The 27,644-nt window shown below is 41.7% G+C and overlaps 1 protein-coding gene across 4 annotated transcripts; it reads right to left on the reverse strand.

Annotated features, from left to right (window-relative positions):
- Positions 1–25,895, reverse strand: LOC122557189 (short coiled-coil protein B). Of its 4 annotated transcripts, none has more exons than XM_043704596.1 (6): positions 25,789–25,895; positions 25,180–25,269; positions 20,668–20,697; positions 6,131–6,214; positions 757–895; positions 1–197 (listed from the first exon to the last, which is right to left on the reverse strand). In XM_043704596.1, exons 2-6 carry the CDS (start codon positions 25,229–25,231, stop codon positions 164–166), a joined length of 339 nt encoding a protein of 112 aa, XP_043560531.1. In that variant the 5' UTR covers positions 25,232–25,269; positions 25,789–25,895; the 3' UTR covers positions 1–163. The 4 variants fall into 4 exon arrangements, with proteins under 4 accessions (XP_043560531.1, XP_043560534.1, XP_043560533.1 ...); XM_043704599.1 differs by having other exon boundaries at positions 710–895; XM_043704598.1 differs by having other exon boundaries at positions 1–895.
- Positions 25,896–27,644: the final 1,749 nt, after the last annotated feature.

Below are 27,644 nucleotides of genomic sequence, written 5' to 3' on the forward strand. Positions count from 1 at the left end.
TAATATCAGCATTAGGGTTTATTATTCCATAATTAAATAGACTAAATACAAAAAAGGTTTGCAAGTTGACTTGAGACAATAAACTACGGGTTCTAACAGGGTTACAATCCTAATACTGGACAGTCTTGACTCTCAGTACCCTTTACCATTATTATTGTTATTATTATTTGTCTGTCTTCTTGGAGCTTTTGGTTGGTCTGGAAAATAAAAAGGACACTTTTTATTGAAACTAATTTGTCATTTGTGGTGAATGGATTGAATGAATGTAATAATCTGGATATTTAACCCTTTCACTTTTTTTGACATTGAAACCAGGAACAATTTCAGACTATCGGGAACTGGTATGTGCTGTGTGTGTGGGCCATAAAACATACCATGCCAAACACTGATGGGCCACTAGACGTTGTGAACTGTGCAAATGCTTTTAGTTAAAGACTTCAATTGAAAGCAAATAATTTTTAATTCAGAACATTTGAAAAAATGTTATGTGTTTTGAGTTTATAAATTTTACTTACAATTGCTAATGTTTTGAAAGGGTTTTGTAAGTCATTCTGATCAACTCACAATTATTAGGCCGTATCCTCTTGTTTAAACCTTTGATTATGTTTGTAAATTAGGAACTAAATTCTAAAAGCCCTGGATCTTGAAGTGAAAGGGTCAAATTGAGTTTTTACACGATAAACACAACATGCAGGTTAACCCACTACACCTGTCGAGATATAAAGCTGACTGGTATCAGTGGCATGAGCTCCTTACTTTCTCTTGTTCTTCGAGTCTGTGGTTTGAAAGACGCTGGAGGCTGACATGAGGTTTTCAATGTATTGGCCAAGTACTTGATTCTCTGATTTGAGTTTCAGGTTCTCCTCTTTCACAGCATCCACTCTGGCTGACAGATCTGAAAAGCAGGTGAAGTGATCAGCACAGAAGTGGGATACCCTTATTGTTGAGCAGGCCAACTACGAAAAAGGCTCAAATTTAAACTAGATATGGAACACATTAAGGCAATTGCTTTTGAGTAGTTGATGGATTTATAGTTTGCACAATCCAGACACTATTGTATTCCTTTAACATAACCCCAACCCCTCTATTGTTCTGCTGCCCATCCATCTTCAAGTTAATTATAAAAGATGCAAAAGTAAGGAATAATAAGTACATTAAATGTTTACAGCGGTAAATGATTAAATGTTGTGATGAAGTCCTTTTGTAAACTTTCTTTTATATTAAAAGTCTGTGTTCTGTGAAAATGGTAACATTGCAGTATTCACGGTTCCAGAATGACTATGCAGCAACATTGAATTCTGTCCTGCAATGGAGCAACGTTTAATGTAAGTGTTTTGATAGGTCACTCAGGACAGTTTAGGGGTCATTGAAAAGCAAGTGAGAAAGAGGCAGACTCCATTTCAGGAGTTTTGATGGGAATGCAGCTCAAATGAGGAGTCATGAACATTTGAATAACCATGTACTGTAAGAACAAACTTGGGAAGAAGTTTTAGGAATTAGTAAGCAGATTAACAATTTGAGCTTGGACTCTAGTCATGCTGAGGAGCTGAGAAAGTGGTAAGGGCACTATCTCTGTGTTGAAGAAAGCCATGAGGATCTCAGAAGAAGTCTGTGAGCATTATACTTCAGTGCAGTTGCGAGAGTGTGGGGGTTGAAGTTTTTTGGTGCTAGTAGTTTGGATAAGGAGGGAAGTCTCGATGAAAAGTTAGATTTAACCAAAAATCTTCCTTTTCCTAAATTTATGGAAGAAGGGGTAGAGATATCTTTTCTCATTTCCTAAAAATCTAAAGTTACCAAAAGACTACAAGTATTCAAAGTTATGGATGTTTATTCCAGTCTTTTAGGAACACAATCCTCAGATTATGATGCAATTAAAGCTGTGGTACTTAATGTTAAAGCTTACCAATTAAAACTTAGGATATGTGCTGAATTCACTAGAGAAAAATAAATCGTATGGGATCATTGGTTCTTTTAACTGACATCAGAGCAAACGTTTGAAAATGTAAGGAACATCATTATTATGGAAGGATACAGGAATACTATTAACAATTAAATTCTATTTGGATAAGTGTCAATGTGTAAAGTAAAATAGGCAGGAGTTCTCTTAGATGTTTTTGATATTTCTCGTAGCTAATGTTCTGCTATAACACATTTTGTTAATGTGAATTTGCTATAATACGATTGATGAATTGGGGACATTGTTTCTAAAATGCAAAGTATTAAAGCGTGTATTGGTTATAATATGATTCAGGCCTCATTAGTTTAAATGGTGCTGCTATTACGTGACTTTCTTTATAACACAAGATTGATGTGATCTTATGAATTGTACAGCAGGCTCAAGGGGCTGAATGGCCTACTCCTGTTCCTAATTTGTATGTTCATTTATAAATCCAAAAATTTATTCAATAATGAGTGATGAGTTCCAGTTTCAGAAGGGATTACAATTAGCTCCATTTTTTTTCAGAGCTGAACTAGAGGACATAGATTTAGGGTGAGAGGGTACATCTCTATGACTTCAATCCTCCACATGCAAGTAAAAGGGCCTTTGTTAAGACAAACTATAGAGAAAATTTGACAAGGCTTATGGCATTATGTAATGACATCAGAAAATCAGTTTTAATACAGGGGTATAGTACATTACCAAAGAGAAGGGCAGGAAAAGTGGAAAGGTCCAGATGGTGTTACACGTTCTGATGGAAAAACAATAATTTTGCTCCATGGCAATCAAACTGTTACAGTGCATTCTTTGAGGTCCATTGGCATGGACTGCACACTTACAGAATCGAAGCAAGTCACAGAAAGTGATGAAGCACTGTTCACTTTGAATACATTTGTTTGATAATTACAAGGAGACGACTCTGGCAGATAAAGGGCTGGCTGAATATGGACACCGTAATACTGAAAAACAGAAGGTATTTGCCCCAGAGGACTAAGACCAAATGTTGGTGCTAGAGTCAGAGATATGCCAGAGAGGAGGGAAAGCCACCAGCAAATACAAACATAGTTTACACATTTAGACAAAGGGACAGGACATAAGATCCACCAATCTGCATAATGATGTAAGGAACAAGAAGGCCAGAAAATGCAGGACTAGTTCTGACCGTGAACCTGGAAGTCAGCCCAGCCCTAGGAAATGGAACTTCGATTCTCGAAGGAGGAGATGTTGCAGTAGTCCACAACGAGACAAGGGTGAGTGGAGGTCACAGTTTGACAAGAATAAGAATCATGGAACAGACCAAGGATATCACCAAAAGTAGAAATCCTGATGATTGAAATATTTTAGTGGCTACTGAAAGAATTATAAGATAAATTGATTTTAAAAAAAAGGCAAACAAAACAGGCTGTAAAGAATTTGGTATATACACTGAGGTACATGATGGAGAATAGCTAGTCCTATCACAGAGAGGAAGTGCTTTTAGTACACGTAATGCTAAAGCCAGGTTCATGGATTGGGATTACAAAGAGAGACCAGATGATCAAAATATTAGAGTCGATTCCCCTGCAGCAGGACAAGCGAGCCTGAAAGATTTCTTAGCTTTTAATTACATTGGAGGTACTGTAGTTCAGAAAAGGTTTACTAGAGTAATAACTCATAGTACAGGACAGGGAAAGTGTTGTCTTAAGAGGAAAGGTTGGACAGGCTAGGCTTGTATATAAAAGGTGACTTGATGGAAGCATAAGATCCTAAGGGGACTGACAGTGTTTATGTGGGGAGGGTATCTCCTTTTATGGGAGAATCTAGAACTATGGATCACTGTTTAAAAATCAGGGGTGGCCTGTTTAAAACAGATTAAGTGAAATTTTATCTCTGAGGATCATAAATCATAATCGTGGAACTCACCTGAGAAGGTGATGAAGTCCTTGAATATTTTTAAGGCAGAGTTAACAGATTCTTGTTGAGCAAGGAGTTGAAATGAATGATAGAGCAGGCTCAAGAGGCTACTAATTTGTATGATTTTACATAGATCCAAAAATTCATTCAGTAATGAGTGATCACCCCCACCTTCAAAAGGGACTGCAATTATTCCCACTTCTTCTGAGCACTTGATTGCTCTCATTGCAAGGATGGGTGTATTTGTCAACGCTGAGGTTTCTAGAGAAGTAAATCAATTAAAATAAAAACTGCACTTTTGCGTGGTGAAAATTTTCAAAGGGAAGTCTTTTTGCAGTCACCTAAAGAAGACTGTAATATGGAAGGGAGTAGTGGAAATTAAACAAGTGCATTTATGGGTTAAAAGATGCATCAAAAGTCTAGGATATCCTGTTAAAAGTGGATTGTATTCAGTTAAACGTTGACCAAGCAATGTTCTATTGATATCACAAGGTGCAACAGGCAGGCATCTTTAGGATGCAGGTTGACAACCTTCTGTGAGGAGGTTCTGCAGAATTTGAGTATTATGTGATAGATAAAAAAAATTTTAAAATAGTATGTAAGGCGTTTAATTTCAGGGGCCTTTAAATATACAAAAATAGATATAAAACAGGATAGGTTTAAAGTGACCTTAGATCAACAATCTTACATAAAACATGTGAACTGAACCCCAATAAACAGGACTAGGTCCTCACAGAAGGAGGATCCTGCATCCAAGGTAGAATTGGTCAGTTCAATGGTTGTCCACTCAAACTCAACCTGATGCTAATTATGCCCAATTGGAACTGAGTACCATGTTGAAACATACTTCAGTTGAGGAAGTTCAAAGGGCAAATTGAAGGAATTAAATTCATAGCAAAAGACCCCAAGTTTCCAGCCTTGCACAATCCAAAAAATAAGAAGTTAGTCATTGTTAGTGGTACTAAATTAGACAGATATTCTAGAATGGCAGGGTTTATCACATTCTTGGAATAATAAATAATGCCAAGTGGGAAGCAATAATTTAGTGGTATTGTTACTGGATTAGTAGGCCAGATACCCAGACTCCTGTTTGTGAGAGACATGGGTTCAAATCCCATGATAGCAGTTAGTGAAATGTGAATCAATAAAAATCTAGAATTAAACAAATAAACCATGTAGCCATTGATAATTTCTGTAAAAGCCTCATGTTCATTGGAAGGCAATCTATCATCCTTACCTGGTCTGCTCTATGTGTGGTTCCACAACAATGTGGGTGACTGGTCATAGCAAGTCATTCACTTCAAGAGGCAATTAGGGATAAGCAATAAGTGAGCAACACCCACATCCAATGAATTACAAAACTAGGATGCGCCTAAAACATTGAGTGTGGGATAAGGGGGCAAGGGCCGGCATAAAAAAGGGTGTTGAACACGAGAGAGGTGAATGCCAGCATAGGTGGACAGAAAAGCACAAGAGAGGAAAATAGAGGAAAGAAAGAATAACAAATAAAGATCAAAAGAGAGAAAGGTTACAGGAAGACAAATATTGCAAAACGAGACTGGGAAGCAGAGAGAGAGATCTTATTGAAACATATAAAATTCTACTGGGGGATTATTACAGGATAGACTATTGAGAGGATGTTTTCTCTCAAGGGAGAGTCCAGAACAAGGGATGCACTTTCAAAATAAGTGGTTTCTGATCTAAGACAGATGAAAAGAAACCTTCTCAGGGGGTCGTTAGTCTATGGAATTGTTTACACCCTAGAGCAGTGCAACTTTGTTTATTAAATATATTCAAGGTGAGTTAAATTTTTGAACTATGCAAGAATCAAGGATGATTGGTGGGGTTGGAAGGGAGCATTCTGCAAAGTTGAGTTGAGGACACAATCAGATCAGTCATAATATTAAGGGCTTAGGGCCTCAGGCCTCAGGCACAGGAACCAGTACATAAACAAGAGCAATGCCTTCTTTCCTGAAGAAGGGCTTATGCCCGAAACGTCGATTCTCCTGTTCCCTGGATGCTGCCTGACCTGCTGCGCTTTTCCAGCAACACATTTCCAGCTCTGATCTCCAGCATCTGCAGACCTCACTTTCTCCATAAACAAGAGCAATGCCAACATGAAAAATAAAGAAGCAGTGAGAGTAAAACGCCAGGAAACAGAGAGGAAGAGATCAGTAGCAGGAGAAAGAGACAACATCGAAAGCAAGGGACTCAACACAAAAAGAGATATCAAGAGAGAATGACAAAAGCAAAGGGAGAAAATTTATTGTTAAACCATCAAAGCAGTCGAGTAATCACCTTCGAGTGTGTGCTGCAGCTCCAGAACCTGGTTTATTAGCCGCGTCTTCTCCTCCAGCTCCTCTTGATTTTCATAGTCTGTGCCTTTGAAGGTAAAAAAAAATCCTTTAAATCTGCCAAGAATCCCTTACAGGCAAACATTCTCTTTAATTACGCTCTCTGGCATATCATGGTTAAACATGGCTTCCCCAGCATTTACTTCCAATGGTAATGACAGCAGACATAGAAGCAGTAATAGGCAATTCAGCCCTTCAAGACAAAGTAAAAATGGTGTTGCCCCCTTTACTGTTTGTCATGAAACACAACCAGAGTTATAGCTGTGTTTATTAAAATTTGTGATGTGTTGTAATCACAAAAGATATGTGTATGTTAAATAATGATGCTACCAGGCACCAAATGAACCGGCAAACTTTCAATTGAAAGACAGCATTGTAAAAGCGGAAATGTTTTGAATGCATCGGAATAGATTATCGACTGGATAAATTGCAGTTCTGAATTCTACGATATTGAAATGCTGTCCCCGTGTGTAATACAAAGGTAATCATTTACACATTTCCCACTGATTTCATTCATTTATTCTATTTTGCTTACATCAGCTACAGTTGCTTCCTATGCCTCTCTATCTTTAACATATTAAAAACTACAATCAAATCACCCTTTTGCCTTCCACACCCTAGTTTGTGTGATCTCTTCTCATAATTTGGCACTTGGAGATCATGTTAAATGTACATCGCACTTCCTCCAAGTCTGGTATATTCTTTCTAATGCATGTCAACCAGAAGTGCTCACATCACTCCAAGTATGATCTTACCAGGGTTTCATGTGTGCAGATTAACTTCCGCCCCCTTGTGCTCCATTAACCTTTGATTATATTCTGTACCTACCTACAACACTTTAACTAGATAAATGGACTCCTAATTCTCTTACAACGTCCACTATTTCTAGCTTTACATTATCTATGAAATACTCTGTTCTATCCTGATTCCCCACTGTTTTGTTTGTTTGATTAATTTATTAACATCTCAGTGCAGCTTCATGTTATTATCTGCACTATTGTACAATGCTGGCTATCTCCACATCATCAGGAAGCTTGGATGTGGGCTTCCTATCTCATCATCTAAATTATCATCATCTAAATAAACATTGTGAATAGTTGGAGCCCCAGCACAAACTCACAAGTCACATCCTGCTAATTAGAACAGTTTACCATTTTTCTTATTCTCTGCCTACTGCTACTCAGCCAATTTCCTAACCAAGTTGATAATTTGCCTTTGATCCATTTACCTTCAATTTGTCCCTTGTATTGCATGAGGTCTTACTTTTCTTTTTGAATCCAGACCTGCCACATCAACAGTATTTCCCTTATTTACTCCTTCTGTTACCTCAAAAAAAAACTTCATCAAGTTATTTAAGTATAACTTTCCCTTAACAGTCTGTACTGATTTTCCTTAATTAACCCACTGTGCCCAAGTGACTACTAAATTTCTCCACTATTATGACTTCAAGAAGCTTCTCCCTCAGCCAGGTTAAATAGACTGGCGTATAGTTGCTAGGCTTGTAACGTTTACAATTTTTCTTTCCTCCGGCACTATCCCTGGGTCTATCCCTGATTCTAAGGAAAACTGGAAAATTATAGTTAATGCCTCTATAATATCCACTCATTGCGTCTTCCATTCTCTTTGGATGTATCTCCTCTAATCCTGGTCCTTTCTCAACTTTAAACACAGATTGTCTATGCAATCTTTATCAAATTTAAACACTTAGAGTGTTTGAACCACCTCATCTTTTGCCATGACTTCTACAGTATTTACCTTCATGGTAATGACAATCAAGACCATTACCTCACGGTGTAAATCCCTTTTTTGGTCCCTAATTGACTCCATTCACTCTTTGGTACCCTACTACTATTTATGTGCTGATGGATGAGTTTTGAACTCCCTTTTATGTTATCTGCAGTTTCTTCTCATTTTCTCTCTTTGCTTCTTTTACTTGCTTTTATAAATTCCCTCTGGACTTTCTTTGTTTGTTGATGACATGGAAATTGACAGCACTGTACATAGTGCAGATGATAAATGTGAAGTTACATTGAGATGTTAATGAGTTAATCAAATAGACAAAATGGTGGAGAATGAATAAGAATAGAACAGAATATTTTACAGATAATGAAAAGCTAGGAATAGTGGGTGTTGAAAGAGACTTGGGAGTCCATTTATCTAGTTAAAGTGTTTGATCTGTTTCTTAATTGTATTGTCCACCTGACATCTGTCAAGCACCCATATTTTCTGCTTCATCTTAATCTTTTTTTTCTTCATAATTCGGGGAGCTCTGCATTGGTTAACCCTGTTTCCCTTCACAAGAAAATGCCTTGATTCTACTTGAACTCTTCCTTCCTTAAATGCAGCCCATTGTTCCAGTTATAGTTTAAGTTACAGAACCTTTACTGCTGAAACACAGTGCAAGATGGTGGCAGAGTAACAGGGCTGCATGCAGGCTCTTGTCCGGGGCCCATCCTCTCCCATCTGTTTTCCTTCCTTGTTTTTTAGTTTTGCTTCTGCTCTTTCACTTCATTTTTCTTCTCTTTTGGTCTTTTTCCTTCTTTTCTGTGGCAAATAGCAAATTTAAAAACTGACCAGATTACTTATATCGTTTTCACAAATATTGTTTCACGAGCATTGATGTGGTCTCCTTGGTTGCTTTTCTGGAAATGTTGATCAGGGTCACCTTTTCAGCTTCACTCACAAAGGCAGTAATACTTCCAACTTGGCTTTCTACTGTCTGGAGGAGAAAGTGAGGTCTGCAGATGCTGGAGATCAGAGCTGAAAATGTGTTGCTGGAAAAGCGCAGCAGGTCAGGCAGCAACCAGGGAACAGGAGAATCGACGTTTCGGGCATAAGCCCTTCTTCAGGAATGTCTGGGCTTCTACAGATAGTTTCTACTGTCTGGGCTTCTGGAAGCTGGCGCACGAGATTAGGCAGAGAGCTTTCAAATATTCATGCTGCATCACCAGCAGCCAAACTCATCTTCCCAGAAAACACAGTTCAAAAACAAACTTCAACTATGTTCTACCCTAATACACTGACCATCTTAGAGTCATAGAGATGTACAGCACGGAAACAGAGTCTTCAGTTGAACAGGTGCAGGCCGACCAGATATCCCATCCCAATCTAGTCCCACCTGCCAGCACTCGGCCCATATCCCTCCAAACCCTTCCTATTCATATATCCATCTGAATACCTCTTAAATGTTGCAATTGTACCAACCTCCATCACTTCCTCTGGCAGCTCATTCCATACCCATACCACCCTCTGTGTGAAAAAGTTGCCCCTTAGGTCTCTTTTATATCTGACTTCTCTCACCCTAAACCTATGCCTTCTAGTTATGGACTCCCCCATACCAGGGAAAAGACTTTGTCTATTTACCCTGTCCATGCCCCTCATAATTTTGTAAACCTCCATAAGGTCACCCCTCAGCCTCTGACGATACAGGAAAAACAGCGCCAGCTTGTTCAGCCTCAAGCTCCTATAGCTCAAATCCTCCAACCCTGGCAATATCCTTGTAAATCTTTTCTGAATGCTTTCAAGTTTCACAACATCTTTCCAATAGGAAGGAGACCAGAATTGCATGCAATATTCCAACAGTGGCCTAACCAATGTCCTGTACAGCTGCAACATGACCTCCCAACTCCTGTATCAATACTTTGACCAATAAAGGAAAGCATACCAAACGCCGCCTTCACTATCCTATCTACCTGCGACTCCACTTTCAAGGAGCTATGAATCTGCACTCCAAGGTCTCTTTGTTCAGCAACACTCCCTAGGACCTTAATTAAGTGTATAAGTCCTGCTAAGATTTGCTTTCCCAAAGTGCAGCACCTCGCATTTATCTGAATTAAACTCCATCTGCCACTTCTCAGCCCATTGGCCCATCTGGTCAAGATCCTATTGTAATCTGAGGTAATCCTCTTCGCTGTCCACTACACCTCCAATTTTGGTGTCATCTGCAAACTTACTAACTGTACCTCTTATGCTCGCATACAAATCATTTATGTAAATGATGAAAAGGAGAGGACCCAGCACCGATCACAGGCCTCGAGTCTGAAAAACAATCCTCCACTACCACCCTCTGTCTTCTACCTTTGAGCCAGTTCTGTATCCAAATGGCTAGTTCTCCCTGTATTCCGTGAGATCTAACCTTGCCAATCAGTCTCCCATGGGGAACCTTGTCGAACGCCTTACTGAAGTCCATATAGATCACATATACCGCTCTAACCTCATCAATTCTCTTTGTTATTTCCTCAAAAAACTCAATCAAGTTTGTGAGACATGATTTCCCATGCACAAAGCCATGTTGACCATCCCTAATCAGTCCTTGCCTTTCCAAATACATGTACATCCTGTCTCTTAGCATTCCCTCCAACAACTTGCCCACCACCAATGTCGGGCTCACTGGTCTATAGTTCCCTGGCTTTTCCTTATCACCCTTAAACAGTGGTACCACGTTAATCAATCTCAAGTCTTCCAGCACCTCACCTGTGACTATCGATGATATAAATATCTCAACAAGAGGCCCAGCAATCACTTCTCTAGTTTCCCACAGAGTTCTAGGGTACACTTGATCAGGTCCTGGGGATATATCCACCTTTACCTGTTTCAAGACATCCAGCACTTCCTTCTCTGTAATCTGGACATTTTGCAAGATGTTACCATCTATTTCCCTACAGTCTATATCTTCCATATCCTTTTCCACAGTAAATACTGATGCAAACTACTCAATTAGTATCTCCCCCATTTTCTGCGGCTCCACACAAAGGCCGCCTTGCTAATCTTTGAGGGGCCCTATTCTCTCCCTAGTTATTCTTTTATCCTTAATGTATTTGTAAAAACCCTGTGGATTCTCCTTAATTCTATTTGCCAAAGCTATCTCTTCCTGAGGCCTAAATTACCACTTGCTGGAATATAAGATCTCTTCCAGACTTGCTGGAACCAGTTTTCATGTACTGACTTCGTGAATAACCAAGTTCTACTATCTGTTTAATAGAACTTGGTTCCATGATGTTCCTCATAGGGTCACTGTGTCTATTATTATCATTTTAATCAATTATCAGCCTGCTATTAATCTCCAGGCCTGGCCTCACAAACAAACAAAAGCTTGTTTGGTCCATAGTCTTCATTTTACACACAAACTGTTTCACAACGACCATAAGTCATCTTCAGATTATAATTTACAGTTCACCGCTCCAAACTAAAATTGATTTTAAAAAATTAAAAATGAAAATTCAGCAGATGTTTGAACAATATCAAAGACAGTTCCCATTTCATGTCTTCTCACAGATTCTTTTCTTATGTGTTTAAGAAATCATAATCTCATTCCTGAACTTCATTCAAACACATTTTCCCCACTTCTGTTAACAGCAAAACAACCTTGTGGAATGCCTCTAAAAATCATTAAACATCAAGACATGGAGAAGCATAAATGCTGGATACCTCATCCTCATCCCCTGTATATCTCACAATAGTGGTCCCGGCTACGGAGTCCCAGGTTCTACATGAATGTAAACAACATTAAAAATTGTTTAGCACTGTTTCTACTCATGCTGAACCAATCTATTTTCCTGTTTAATTTTACAATTTTGGTTCAGTATCCCACCAGCTCCTGTCTCAGTGAGTTAATATGCCCAAGCCAGAGTGACCGATTTTCCTGTATTTTGCAGGTTCATTCCAAAATTTGTTTTTTCCTCCCTCCATTAGTTGGCTGGGACATCATCTTTCACTTCACAACAGCTGGGAGACTGTAGAGAGTCTCCTCTCGCCATTGTCCAAGTTTCTTTGTATGTGTTGCTCACCCGAGCACAAGGAATGCAGGAGCAGGAGGCCTGGCCAGCAAATGCTCAGCCTCTGCCTTTGCCTCTGCTCTGACAAAGTCTCAAAGGAAGATGTTAGGCACATGGATCATTCATGGATGTTAAGGAGGGAAGGTGATATGTGAGATGATGGAGGACCAGTGGCTTTGGCAGGTCTGGTCACATGCAGGGATCCACTGACATCATGTTTTTTTGGAGGGATTGGGTCTGGTGGAATCCAGTAAGCCTGTGCTTTGGGTCAGGGATTTGGCATCATTCCTGGATGGAAGAATTTGATTGGGAATAGGTCCTGCTGAGCGAGTGGGAGATATGAGAGAGGAGGTGTTGAACACATCTGGCATGGGAGTTGGTTTGGGTGAAGGTGTGCATGTGTTTGAATATTGGGGGAGCAACATGGAATGTTGCAAGCGCATAGTTTCATACTTGACAATTCTTCTGGGCCTTTTTGGTACCATCAATGATTTGCCCACTGTCCCCTCAAGTCTGTCACATGACTATACTGTCATACCAATTTCTGGCCTTCAAGATCTTTACTCTTATTCACAAACTTTACTGATATGAATGAAATCTCTTTTTTTTTTACTTTAGAGGAAAAGTAAGCAACACACTGACCAATTAGTAACCCAATTGATGTGGCTGGGAGTCTCCAAGATTTCTGTCCTGCCTTGAGCATCTTTTCAACTTCTGTTCTGGAAGGAGGTCCTCCCTCACCAAAATCCCTTTACTTACATTCGGTCACAAGCCGCACTCTGTGATCTGATTCTCGTCAAACATATCTGAAGAAAACCTGCTATAGCTTTATTCAGATTAAATTATGTTGAGCGGTTAGAGACAAAAGAAGGTAGGAAAGACCGAGTAATACATTCTTTCCTCATCCTAATTAGAAGCACAGTTTTTAATTAACTTTTTTTTTTGGAGTTAGAAAATATAAACAGTGACAGAGACAGAGGAGCAGTTAAGGGTCAGAAAAATACCCAAAGCCATGTGTCTGCTAAATGTCATGAGTTCTCTGAAGTAAGCAAGATTATATAAAGGTAATGCAGTTAACATAAAATCAAGACTTTGATAAGGAACAACACAGTAGATTCTAGACATGGAGAGACCAGGAAGTGGGGATAAGTAGCACAATGGAAAGCAAGCTGATGACAAAGCAGAAATTTGAGAGTAGGAGTTAAAAGTAATTATTGGCAAAATGTGAGGCAGTTTTCAGAGGAATCAATGTAAAAATATATTAGAAGAATAATACCAGATCTTAAAGGTTACATCCATCACAAAAGATTGAGCAAGCTGGGGCTTTTAACAACAAGGTATGACCTGTGGGTGGCATAGTGGCTCAGTGGTTAGCACTGCTGCCTCACAGCGTCAGGGATCCAGGTTCAATTCTACCCTTGGGCAACTGTCTGTGTGAAGTTTGCACGTTCTCCCAGTGTCTTCACAGATTTCCTCCAGGTGCTCCAGACTCCTCCTACAGTACAAAGATGTGCAGATTAGGTGGATTGGCCATGTTGAATTGCCCATAGTGTCCAAGGATGTGCAGACTCGATAGATTAGCCATAGGAAATGAAGGCTAGGGATTTGCATCTGGGTGGGATGCTCTTCAGAGGGTTGGTGTGGACTCAATTGGCCAAACAGCCTGCTTCCACATTAGGGATTCTGTGTTAAATATCACAAAAGGGATTAATGCGGCAGACATAGAGAAGATACTTTTATTTGTGGACTAGACCTGCACAGAGGGCCACAAGCATTTAAAAAAAGAATTGAGGGGAAAAAATGCCTTTCTGCAGAAGTATTGAGAATGTGGAACTATCACATAAAAAATCACGAATAAATTAATGGGTAATTCAGGAACACTTTTCTTTATTCAGAGAGCAGTTAAGGGTAGCTACATTTTGGCAAGAAAAATGTCAAGCATTACTTGGATTACACATGGTTCAAAATGGGGTAAAGGAGCAGAGAGTGACAGTGCAAATATGTAAATCACAAAGTCATGATGTGGTCAATAGACAATAACACAATACCAAGCATTCAGGTTCATTTCTAGAAGGACAGGATCAAAAAGTAGAGAAGTTATGCTCACAAACCATAGTCAGGCATAGAGTTCTCATTATTATACTATTAATAAAGGGTTATGTAGACACTGGAGAGGATGCAGACAAGATTTACGTGGACACTAGCAGATTTGCAAGGCTGGACTTTGGAAAGGATGTACAAAGGAAATCCACAGACAATGGACTATATCTAAACTCTGTAAGCCTGCTGCATCTAGTTGTGGGTGATGATGGACAATTAAACAACTCACTGGAGAAGTAGATTCCACAAATAGCCCCAATGATGGAGGAGTCCATTATACCAGAGCAAAAGGTATGGCTGAAGTATTTGCAACAATCTACCACAAAAAGTGTGGAATGGATGATCCATCTCAGCCTCCTTGAGAGATCTCCAGAAACCCAGATGCCTGTCTTCAGTCTTTGTGATATCAAGAAATGACTGGACGAGCTTGATACTACAAGGGTGTGGGCCCTAACAACACTTTGAGAATACTGCTGAAAACTGGCTCTCAATTATATCCTTTAGACAAAAACCAAAACAAATCCAATCCAGCAATTACTACCCCATCATTCTACTCTCAAGCATCAGTACAGTGGTGGAAGGAGTACTTAACAGTGCTATCAAGCAGCACGTACTTAGCAATAATCTAAACAGAAATTGCTGGAGACATTCAGCAGAGCTGGAAACATCTGAGGAACAGCATTAATGTAATGAGTCCAATGACCCTTCTTCAGGCAAGTTGTGTGGGAAATGCAGTCTGTTGCAACCACTGTAAAGCTATTCTATGTTTCTAGATTCATTTAAGTTGTGTTGTACAAAAGGACACTGGATTCACCAATGCAAGAAATCAGGTTCCAAACATATGATCAGTGCTACAATCAGTTCACAAACGGGAAAAAAAGTATGTGCAACATGCTGGTAGAAACAACAGGGAGGACACCAAAGATCTGCATAAGTGCAAGCATGTATATCAAGTTTTCAGCAATTCTGACCAGGGTGAAGATTGAGAGAGGAAGAACTAGCTTTCGCTACTATTAACATTATATGCCAGAGAAAACTAGGCAAAATGGGAGCTAGTGCAAAGTTCCATCAGAATTCAGAAAGATGTGTTGGACGTCATTGATACAACCTGCAGCAGCAGATTTACTACACATAATAGGTCACCTATTCTTCACATTGGTACATTACAAATAGAGTAATTCTGTATGGAATCTCAAGTATTTTAGTGGACATGAATCGTTCAGTAACAGCAAGATTATCGGCATGAATGGATCTCAATATTGTGACCATTCACTACATCACCAGATACTAGTTTCAGCAGAAATGACCATGTATACTTACACTGAGTCAATCCAGGATGACAATAATTGTCCCCATACGGATTCACTGTAATTGCAGTTTCAACGGTGATACCGCATTACACTTCAGAGAAGATGCAATTCCATAAGTCAACGCTTGCAGAAAGTGCAGCATTGACATACAAGAGAAGTTTAGGAACGTGTTGGTTAAGTGGAATGTAATGACATTATCCGTCATTTACATCGGCACACAGACTGGTGCCATTCATTTACATACATGGTAATGAAGGATTGGATAATCAGGACATGTTTGAACAGAGATGTCTAAAGCTTTCTTTGAAGAGATGCTCACACAAAATTCCAACAATGAAGGAACTGAATTCCAAATTCACAAGAGCTAAATTCTTCTTCAAGCTGGATGACAAACACAGATATTGTCAGTTCACAAGGTGGTGGCGGCGGCTGGATAGGAAGTGTTCAGGCTCCTGAGTCTGTAAGCTCCCACTTGCCTGGCCAGCTGCATTTTTTTATTTCTCCATTTCTCTATTGTATCAGAATTCACCTTTTCTTCTTTCCTGCGGCTATGATGGAAGAAGACAGTTGCGAGATCCTGCTGTAGTGGCGGCATCATGGTGGTTCCGGATGTCCGTTCCTCAAGGGCCATGGTTTGAACGAAGGCTTCATCATTGATGACTTGGTGGGTCCAGCAGGTTCCTTCTGGCGACAGTGTGCTAGTTTCTGCGGTAGTGGCATGGTGGTCCCTGTTTGTTCCTCGTGGCTACGGCAGCTTCAGCATCAGTGACATGGTAAGTGCAGTCTGTTCCTCCTGGCTATGGCGGCGATGAATTTGGCGGTAACAGTGTGGTGAGTCCAGTCTGGAAATCCTTGCTTCGGTGACCTCAGCAATGAAGCCACTCCATCAACCAAGATTGTCAAGGAGGGAACAAAGGGTGAACCTTTTCCCAACTTCATCTCAATTATTTCTTTTTACCATTTCTGTAATTAAAATTGTGGTATATTATGGCGACTTATACACATCTCACTGTATTTTCATTAATATTAGTGATAATAAATTACTATTCTCTTCTGCTTTGTAAAAGAATTGCAGGAAATCATAGATTCCAAATTGTCGTCTGGAAGCTTCCAGAGATTGCTTTTCTGTTTGTCAGTGAAGATCTTTTCCAGCAACATATGGACAGAAATACAGGAAATATTTCTGCATGTGTATGGACTATCAATGATATTACAGTGAAGGGCAAAATCAAAGAAGAGTATGGCTGAATTCCATACTGACTGATGGTGGCAAATGGATTTAGAGGACAAACTGAACTCAAAAATATACACCACTGCCTACTGCCCAAGATAAAGAATACCTGCAGAGATGTCTCAGATTTTTAAACTCCCAAGCACAATTCATACCACACTTTTCTGACAAAGATCATTGTTGGGAAAACTCTGGATGCAAACCATCAGGGGCTAGGGGCCTACCTGCCTTTAGCCCATTAGTTTGTCTAATATTACTTCTTTAGTGGTGGTGATGGTACTTAATTCCTCCTCTGTACTCTTTAGTATTAATGGGATGTTTGAAGTATCTTCCACCATAGAATCTGATGCAAAATATCTGTTTGAGTTCTCAGCTTCTTCCTTGTTCCCAAAACCCTCTCCCCAGATTTGTTGACTCTATGCAACTTCTGATGGTGTGGTCATGGCTGGAATAATGTTAATTGTATGTAAAGTAGATACATGTTGAGAACATTCTATTGAAAAAGGGAAATACAAATTTCTATTTTCTCTTGTGTGTGTATATCTTTACACTCTGCCAGAGGAAGTGAATGGGTATATGAATAGGAAAGGTTTGGAGGGATATGGGCCAGGTGCTGGCAGGTGGGACTAGATTGGGTTGGGACATCTGGTCGGCATGGATGAGTTGGACCGAACGGTCTGTTTCCATGCTATACATCTCTATGACTCTATGAAAGGAAGATACATCATGTGTGTGGCAGGAGAACCAACGTATATCTGAATCACTCAAACAAGTCTTGTCAGCATAGTGCACGTGCTACATTACTATGATCTAAGGAAGAAGAAAATCCTGGAAGTTAATGCATCTCAGAAAGAGTTAGGAGCATGCATTATGTTTGTAGGCAAACCAATTGTACTTGAAGCATATATAAGGTATAGACAGGATAGATCGAGTGAATCCTTAGAAGAATATATAGGAAGTAGGAGTATACTTAAGAGGGAAATAAGGAGGGCAAAAAGGGGACATGAGATAGCTTTGGCAAATAGAATTAAGGAGAATCCAAAGAGTTTTTACAAATACATATAGGACAAAAGGGTAACCAGGGAGAGAACAGGGCCCCTCAAAGATCAGCAAGGCGGCCTTTGTGTGGAGCCGCAGAACATGAGGGAGAACTAGCCATTTGGATACAGAACTGGCTCAAAGGTAGAAGACAGAGAGTGGTGGCGGAGGGTTGTTTTTCAGACTGGAAGCCTGTGACCAGTTGGGTGCCAAAAGGATCGGTGCTAGGTCTTCTACTTTTTGTCATTTACATAAATGATTTGGATGCGAGCATAAGAGATACAGTTAGTAAGTTTGCAGATGACACCAAAATTGGAGGTGTAGTGGACAACGAAGAGGGTTACCTCAGATTACAACAGGATCTGGACCAGATGAGCTAATGGGCTGAGATGTGGCAGATGGAGTTTAATTCAAATAAATGCGAGGTGCTGCATTTTGGGAAAGCAAATCTTAGCAGGATTTATACATTTAATGTAAGGTCCTAGGGAGTGTTGCTGAACAAAGAGACCTTGGAGTGCAGGTTCATAGATCCTTGAAAGTGGAGTCGCAGGTAAATAGGATAGTGAACATAGAACATAGCACATAGAAAATTACAGCGTAGTACTGGCCCTTCAGCCCTCGATGTTGCGCCGACCTGTCATACCAATCTGACGCCCATCTAACCTACACTATTCCATGTATGTCCACATGCTTGTCCAATGACGACTTACATGTACTTAAAGTTGGTGAATCTACTACCGTTGCAGGCAAAGCATTCCATACCCTGACTCTGAGTAAAGAAACTACCTCTGACATCTGTCCTATATCTATCACCCCTCAACTTAAAGCTATGCCCCCTCATGCTCGCCGTCAACATACTTGGAAAAAGACTCTCCCTGTCCACCATACCTAACCCTCTGATTATCTTATATGTCTCTATTAAGTCACCTCTCAACCTTCTTCTCTCTAACGAAAACAGCCTGAAGTCCCTCAGCCTTTCCTCGTAAGACTTTCCCTCCATACCAGGCAACATCCTAGTAAATCTCCTCTGCACCGTTTCCAAAGCTTCCACATCCTTCTTATAATGTGGTGACCAGAACTGTACACAATACTCCAAGTGCGGCCGCACCAGAGCTTTGTACAGCTGCAGCATAACCTCCTGGTTCCGGAACTCAATCCCTCTATTAATAAAAGCTAAAACACTGTATGCCTTCTTAACAACCCTGTCAACCTGGGTGGCAACTTTCAAGGATCTGTATACATGGACACTGAGCTCTCTCTGCTCATCTACACTGCCAAGAATCATACCATTAGACCAGTACTTTGCATTCCGGTTACTCTGACCTAAGTGAATCACCTCACACTTGTCCGCATTAAACTCCATTTGCCACCTCTCAGCCCAGCTCTGCAGCTTATCTATGTCTCTCTGTAACCTACAACATCTTTCCTCACTATCCACAACTCCACTGACCTTAGTGTCGTCTGCAAATTTACTAAGCCACCCTTCTACCCCCCCATCCAGGTTGTTTATAAAAATGACGAACACCAACCCTTGCAGTACACCACTAGTAACTGGACTCCAGGATGAACATTTCCCATCAACCACCACCCTCTGTCTTCTTTCAGCAAGCCAATTACTGATCCAAACTGCTATATCTCCCACAATCCCATTCCTCTGCATTTTGTACAATATGAGGGGAACCTTATCGAACGCCTTTCTGAAACCCATATACACCACATCAACCGGTTTACTCTCATCTACCTGTTTGGTCACCTTCTCAAAGAACTCAATAAGGTTTGTGAGGCACGACCTACCCTTCACAAAACAGTGCTGACTATCCCTAATCAAATTATTCTTTTCTAAATGATTATAAATCCTATCTCTTATAACCTTTTCCAACACTTTACCAACAACTGAAATAAGGCTCACCAACACTTTACTAACGACTGAAGTAAGGCTCACTTCACAAGTGAAGAAGGTGTTTGGTATGCTTTCCTTTATTGGTCAGAGTATTGAGTAAAGGAGTTGGGAGGTCATGTTGTGGCTGTACAGGACATTGGTTAGGCCACTGTTGGAATACTGCTTGCAATTCTGGTCTCCTTCCTATCAGAAAGATGTTGCGAAACTTGAAAGGGTTTAGAAAAGATTTACAAGGGTGTTGTCAGGGTTAGAGGATTTGAGCTATAGGGAGACTCTGAACAGGCTGGGGCTGTTTTCCCTGGAGCATCGGAGCTGAGGGCTGACCTTATAGAGGTTTACAAAAGTATGAGGGGCATGGACAGGGTAAACAGGCAAAGTCTTTTCCCTGCGGTCAGGGAGTCCAGAATTAGAGGGCATAGGTTTAGGGTGAGAGGGGAAAGATATAAAAGAGACCTACGTGGCAACCTTTTCACGCAGAGAGTGGTACGTGTATGAAATGAGCTGCCAGAGGAAGTGGTGGAGGCTGGTACAATTGTAACATTTAAAAGGCATTTGAATGGGTATATGAATAGGAAGGGTTTGGAGGGATATGGACCGGGTGCTGGCTGGCAGGTGGGGCTAGATTGGGTTGGGATATCTGTTCGGCACGGACGGGTTGGTCCGAAGGGTCTGTTTCCATGCTGTACATCTCCATGACTCTTTGACTCTGTGGATTGAAAGGTCTATCACAAGCACAATCCAGTTATTCACACACGGAGCACGAAATACTCCCTTCAGTGTTTGGCATCACAAGATTCTATAAATAATTGCTCAGTAAGCAATTCACTGTGGAAACTGACCACAAACCCTTGAAAATAATTTGGCACAAACCACTGACAAATGTACCATGAGATGGCAATGATTTTGATGACTGCTAAGAGGCTTGGTACCAAAATGGTACCATCACCACCAGAGTTCATGTTTGAAAGGTAACTTAGAATAAACCTGCCAAGCCATCACTCGTCCAAACCACAAAAATACAAGAGAGAATGATGATGGTAAATGACCAACACACATAAATGGAAATGCCTAAGCTGCCTACAGGACAAAAGGTCAGAAGTATATGTCCTACAAAGGGAACTTGCTTACCCACAGAGTGTGCAGTCAGCCTAGAAACACCTAATGGAGCAACAAAAAGGAACAAAGGCCAGTTTAGGGAATTGGACAATACTTCAATTGTGCACAAAACAGACAAAAATAGATCCCCTACACCAACAACATGGAAGATTCCAAAACACTTAGAATTCACGAATACCCAAGTAAAAAGTTTAAATGTCTGGAAGGTTACACTATCAAAAGATCTATAAAGATTTCCAAGCACCTATACATTATACAGACTCTCAAATCTTTAATATTTCCAATTTTTTAAAAATTGTAGAATCCATACAGTGCAGACAGCCCATTGAGTCTGTACTGACCCTCTGAGGAGCATCCCATTCTATCCCCATAACCCTGCGATTACCATGGCTAATCTACCTAGCCGGCACACCCCTGGACACTACAGACAATTTAGCATGGCCAATCCACCAAAGTTGCACATCTTTGGGACTGAGGGTGAAAACTGGAGCACCCAGCAGAAACCCACACAGACACAGGGAGAACATGCAAATTCTACACAGACACACAAGGCTGATAGTGAACCAAGGTCCTGGTGCTGCGAGGCAGCAGTGTTAGCCAGTGTGCCACCAACTCTGTGCAATTAGTTTTGCAATAACCCTGATGTGTATATATAAATCCTCATTCTTAATGTGTAATTTTGTCTTGGGAAACAAAAGGATGGTGCATTATGCTGCATTGCTTTAAGAACTAATAAAGTGGCTCAGTGGTTTGCACTGCTGCCTTGCAGTGCCCGGGACCCGGGTTTGATTCCAGCCTCGGGCAACTGTCTGCGTGAAGTTTGCACATTCTCACTGTGTTTGTGCGGGTTTGCTCCGGTTTCTTCCCACAGTCCAAAGATGTGCGGGTCAGGTGAATTGGCCATGCTAAATTGCCCGTAGTGATAGGTGAATGGGTCTGGGTGAGTTACTCTTCAGAGGGTCGGTGTGGACTTGTTGGGCTGAAGGGCCTGTTTCCACACTGCAGGGAATCAAATCTAACCTAAATCAAGGACCAGGGTGAAGTCACATGCTATTTGCAGTCCAATAGAAGTCTGCTGAAGCAGGTTACATATGTAGTTTTCTGTAACTGCAAGTTGTAGTCTGAGCTATTAAATAAATCTGTATGAGTTTAAATCGATGTTGCTACTCACAACTCAAGACATATGACAGTGAGAGGAGTATAAAAATGTGTAAAATCCAGGCAACATTTTCACCTTTGGTTTCCTGAATATTACCAGTTTCTCACCCCACTCAACAGCTACATACAGGTCAAGAGTGGACATTTCCAGTGTAAAAGAAAGCTTCAACTACAGAACAACCTCGATTATCCAAAGGAGACAGGCAGTGAGTATTTTGTTCGGGTATTTGATTGTTTGGATAACAGATAACATTTTTACGGGATCTTGAGATCTTGTTTGGATAATCCGAAATATGGATGACAGACGTTCGGATAACTGAGTTTGTTCTGTACTATCATACAAGTTTGGAATGAGCTTTCTCAGTCATTCTATAGCAGCCATTTGTTGGATTTTGCACTGTAAAAGATTTGAATTATACATCCACTGCATCAGGAACAGTACTCTTCCCTGCTTTTTTTGGATCTCTGTCCTATACAATTTATCACCTCCAGAAAGACAAGGTTTTGGCGTGCACTTTTATGCTTGGAGTTCACCATCCTCATCATTATTTTGGGTATACAGGTCCACAGATCACTGAAGGTGACAGCACAGGTAGTTTAGGCAGTAAAAAAGGCCTATGGCATGCTTGCCTTCGTTGAAAGGGGCACTGAGTATAAGGATAGGCAAGTTATGCTGCAGCTTCACAGAACTTTAATTAGGCCACATTTGGAATATTGTGTACAGTTCTGGTCAGCAGACTATATGTGGATGCTTTGGAGTGGGTACAGAAAAGATTTACCAAGATTTTGCCTGGTATGGGGGATTTTAGCTATGAAGAAAGGTTAGATAGACTGTGTTTGTTTTCACTGGAATGCAGGAAGTTGAGGGACAACCTGATACAAGTTTATAAGATTATGAATAGCTTTTCCCAGGGTGAAGGGGGCAACTGCCAGGCGACGCAGGTTAAAGGAGGGAGCCCTTTAAGCAAGATGTGCAAAGCACGTTTTTCACACAAAGAGTGGTGAGTGCCTGAGGAGGAGGTGCAAGCAGACACAATAGCAGCATTCAAGAAGCACCTGGACAAAAACATGAATAGAAGGGGATTGAGGGATACAGATCCTGCAAGTGGAGACAGTTTTAGTATGGAAGGGCAAAATATGTCAGCACAGGCTTGGAGGGCCAAACGGCCTGTTCCTGTGCTGTATTGTTCTTTGCTCTTCAAGGTGAAAATCAACTGGATCCCACATGGATTTGATCAGCCACCACACACATCCCACTCTCCCTACCCAATTAACACACATGAAAATTACTTGTTGTATTTTCCCCTCATGCACTTTTTGTTCTCAATGTAAGTGAAGAAATATGAGTATACCTTTGTAAACCCAATATTATTTTTGTTCCCATCACTGGATTCAAATTTGAGCTTCTTGAATTGTAAACTTATTTCAGAATAATGTCTGTTAGCACTTGTAATCAATAATGCGTTATCTTTCGAGATATTTATCCAACATGATTTGGAATAAATCTATTTGCCCTTACTTCCTCTAACCATTAACTATTCCAACAAATGAATCAATCTTTGGAGCAATGTTTTCTTTTTCACACCTTTGTCATTTACTTAACAGTTTAACTTTCTCTTATTCCCATTCCATTGTTCAGTTACTCAATACCAATCAAATATTCTAACTGATTGACTGCTTCCATGAAGTTTCAACATCTTCCTCATATTTACCCTCAGTCTTTCCCTCTCTGATGAGTTCTGTTTAGTCCTAGATTTCTACACGTTAATCTCCAATCATTCAAATCAACCTTTCCTTTAACTCAATCAGCTCAACTGCATCCTTTTTTGTGATATAGTCATAGATGGCACAAAATTGACCAGTTGTCCTGACCAATTGTTTATATGAGGGCAGGATACTTTCCTGGGATCAACACCCAACTCTTCTTTCCAAACAACCAGCTTGCACCATTTTTTTTTATAATATCCAGATATTGACCCGGGGGGAATTATCTATCATGATTTCTGGATTCACTGGTCTTTAACAGTATTGTCCCATTAATTGTTTAATACCCCTGCATACAAAGCACCTTTAAACACATGATCTCCCACACGCTGACATTAAAAATTGCCAGTGTTTTACCCAACACCCTAAATAGACTAAAACCCCATGTAGGCTATCCTAGCTCAGACAGTGATAACAACCTCTGCTACCTTGGAATCCTCTGCAAACACCTAATGAATGTACAGCATGCTATTTGAGATTGTTTATGAAACCTTATACATCACACTCAACCCAAAATGTTTGCCATTTCGTGCATTCCCTGTTTCTGATCATCGAATTTCTCTGGATATCCTGCTATAAATGCCATTACTGTTGAGTTTTTGCAGATGTCCATGCGATTCCAAGCAACAAGAAACCAGCAGGAGATGGCTATTCAGCCCTCTGCCAGTCAACTGATTGTATGGGATACACGGGGCACAATTGACAACCTTTAATTGTTGACACCAGCAACAATTTCAGCTCTGCCCATAATCAGTCACATCATCCATTATCCTCTCACCCACTAGGATTATTTGCTGACCAAATAATGCATGCAATTCTAGTCTCCCTGCTATAGGAAGGATGTTGTGAAACTTGAAAGGGTTCAGAAAAGATTTCCAAGGATGTTGCCAGGGTTGGACGGTTTGAGCTATAGGGAGAGGTTGAATAGGCTGGGGCTGTTTTCCCTGGAGCATTGGAGGCTGAGGGGTGACCTTATAGAGATTTATAAATCCAGAAGAAACATGGATAGAGTGAATAGCCAAGGTTGTTTCCTGGGAGTGGGGGTAACTCCAAAACTAGAGGGCATTGATTTCAGGTCAGAGGAGAAAGATTTAAAAGGGACCTACGGGGCAACTTTTTCACGCAGAAGGTGGTATGTGAATGGAACGAGCTGCCAGAGTAAGTGGTGAAATTACAACCTTTAAAAGGCATCTGGATGAATGGACGAACAGGAAGGGTTTAGAGGGATATGGACCAAATGCTGACAAATGGAACTAGATTGGGTAGGGATATCTGATGGGCATGGACGAGTTGGACTGAAGGGTCTGTTTCCCTGCTGTACATCTCTATGACTCTAAGTCATTACTAAAACAGTCTTGTGTTGTCAAAGAGCTGCTCAGGACGGTAGCTGTGCAGTGACAGTAAAGGGAGGATGAGCCACTGTTGCCCCTGAATGCGGGTTTGTATTGGCCCCGTCGCCGGACATTTATTATACAGGTAACTGTCAAATCTCTCCGCACCCCCACCATCCAGACCGAGATTCTTGGCCGTTTACCGGTTTCACAGGGGAAAAAAACCACAAGGATACACCTCATTCTGAGAGGGGCTCACGTTGTCGGCTACCTTCTGTGTCCGCCGCATTCATTTTGTAATCAGCCTCTTGTGGAATTTTCATTCGATGGCGTCGCCCAGGAACTCCTTTGAACCGAGAAGCTGGAATAAACAAACAAAACGAGTCAATAACCAGCGGCCGGCAGACAGAGCTTTCTATTGTGTGGCATGTTATCTCGTCCCGACTGACACAGAAACAAACGGTTCTGTACAACCAGGACCCAAGTATGCCCCTCTCCCCTCCCCTCAGCTGATAACCACAGAAAGGGTGGAGGGTCCATTCCCCTCAAATACAAGAGCAGCTCCACCATAAACAAGCTAAAAGGACCACATTAACCAAAGCTGCATCCAAAAAAGTCAGATTGCAGCATGTTGTTGTCAGTCTCAGCTTATTGACAGTCAGATCCTGATTTAATACAGCAACATTCAATCTTTTTTCCGCCAGTTTTATCTGCAGACAAGGAAGGATGTTCCTGAGCCGATACAGGGACCGCTTGCCAATTGTCGCTCTGCATTAGCAGCGGTTTGTCCCCGGTTCCTGAGCGTTACTCTTACCCCCCGACCAGAGAACTGAAAATGAGCAGCTTTGCCCAGAGCAAGCAGGATCGCTGTTCCCCTCACCGAGCACAGCACCAGCCACTGCCTGCACCGAGACACACTGAGCAGATGCGTCAACCCGCAGTGCGCAGAGTCAGTGCGGGGCAGAGAGCCGGCCCACTGCACCCTGTCTCACTGCTACTGTACCCTTTGTCCCTGCACCCTGTCTCACTGTTACTGCACCCTCTGTCCCTGCACCCTGTCTCACTGTTACTGTATCCTCTGTCCCTGCACCCTGCCTCACTGTTACTGTACCCTCTGTCCCTGCACCCTGTCTCACTGCTACTGTACCCTCTGTCCCTGCACCCTGCCTCACTGCTACTGTACCCTTTGGCCCAGCACCCTGCCTCACTGTTACTGTACCCTCTGTCCCTGCACCCTGCCTCACTGCTACTGTACCCTCTGTCCCTGCATGTCACTGTTACGGTACTGTACCCTTTGTCCCAGCACCCTGCCTCACTGTTACTGCACACTCTGTCCCTGCACCCTGTCTCACTGCTACTGTACCCTTTGTCCCAGCACCCTGCCTCACTGTTACTGTACCCTCTGTCCCTGCACCCTGCATCACTGCTACTGTACCCTCTGTCCCTGCATGTCACTGTTACGGTGCCCGCTGTTCCTGCACTGTCACTCTGTTACTGCATCCTCTATTCCTCCACCTTGTCTGTTGTTGTAGTCCCTGTCCCTGCACCCTGTCTCCCTGTTGCTGTACCCTCTGACCCTGTCACTAAACCGTGTCAGTGCTACTGGGCCCACTGTCCCTCCACCTTTCTGTTACTGAACCATCTATCCCTGCACCCTGTCTCACTGTTACTGGACTCTCTGTCCCTGCACCTTGTGTCACTGTTACTGGAATCTCTGTCTGTATAATCTGTCTCAGTGTTACTGCTACCTCTCTCACTGTTAATGCACCCTCTGTCCCTACATCCTATATCACTGTTAGTGCACTCTCTGACTGCACCCTGTCTCACTGTTACTGCATACTCTGTCCCTGCACCCTGCCTCACTGTTAATGCACCCTCTGTCCCTGCACCCTGTCTCACTGTTACTGCACACTCTGTCCCTGCACCCTGTCTCACTGTTACTGTACCTGCTATCCCTGCAACCTGTCTGTTACTGTACACTCTGTCCTTGGACTGTCTCTCTGTTACTGTACCTTCTGCACCAGCCCCTTGTCTCACTGCAACTGTACACTCTGACCCTGGACCCTGTCTCACTGTCACTGTATCCTCAGCCCCTGCACACTGTTACTGTACCCTCTGTCCCTGCACTTTTTCACTGTTAATGTACCCTATGTCCCTGCAACCTGTCTCACTGTTACTGCCCCCTCTGTCCCTGCACCCTGTCTCACTGTCACTGTATCCTCAGCCCCAGCACACTGTCTCGCTGATACTGTACCCTCTGGCTCTCTACTTATCTGTTACTGTACTCTGTCACTGCACCTTGTGTCACTGTTACTGGACCCTCTGTCTGTATAATCTGTCTCAGTGTTTCTCCACCCTCTGTCCCTGCACCCTATCTCACTGTTACTGTATCCTCTGTCCCTGCACCCTGCCTCACTGTTACTGCACCCTCTGTCCCTGCACCCTGTCTCACTGTTACTGTAACCTCTGTCCCTGCACTGTTTCACTGGCACTGTACCCGCTGTCCCTGCACCTTGTCTCACTGCTACTGTACCCTCTGCCTATGTAATTTGCCTCACTGTTACTGTACCCTCTGTCCCTACACACTCTCTAAGTGTTACTGCATCCCCTGTCCCTGACCCTCTCTAACTGTTACCGCACCCTCTGTCCCTGCACCCTGTCTCACTGTTACTGTACCCTCTGTCCTTGCACCCTGTCTCACTGTTACTACATTCTCTGTCCCTGCACACTGCCTCA

Source organism: Chiloscyllium plagiosum, chromosome 15 (genome assembly GCF_004010195.1).
Source record: "Chiloscyllium plagiosum isolate BGI_BamShark_2017 chromosome 15, ASM401019v2, whole genome shotgun sequence".
NCBI classification, from domain to species: Eukaryota; Metazoa; Chordata; class Chondrichthyes; order Orectolobiformes; family Hemiscylliidae; genus Chiloscyllium; species Chiloscyllium plagiosum.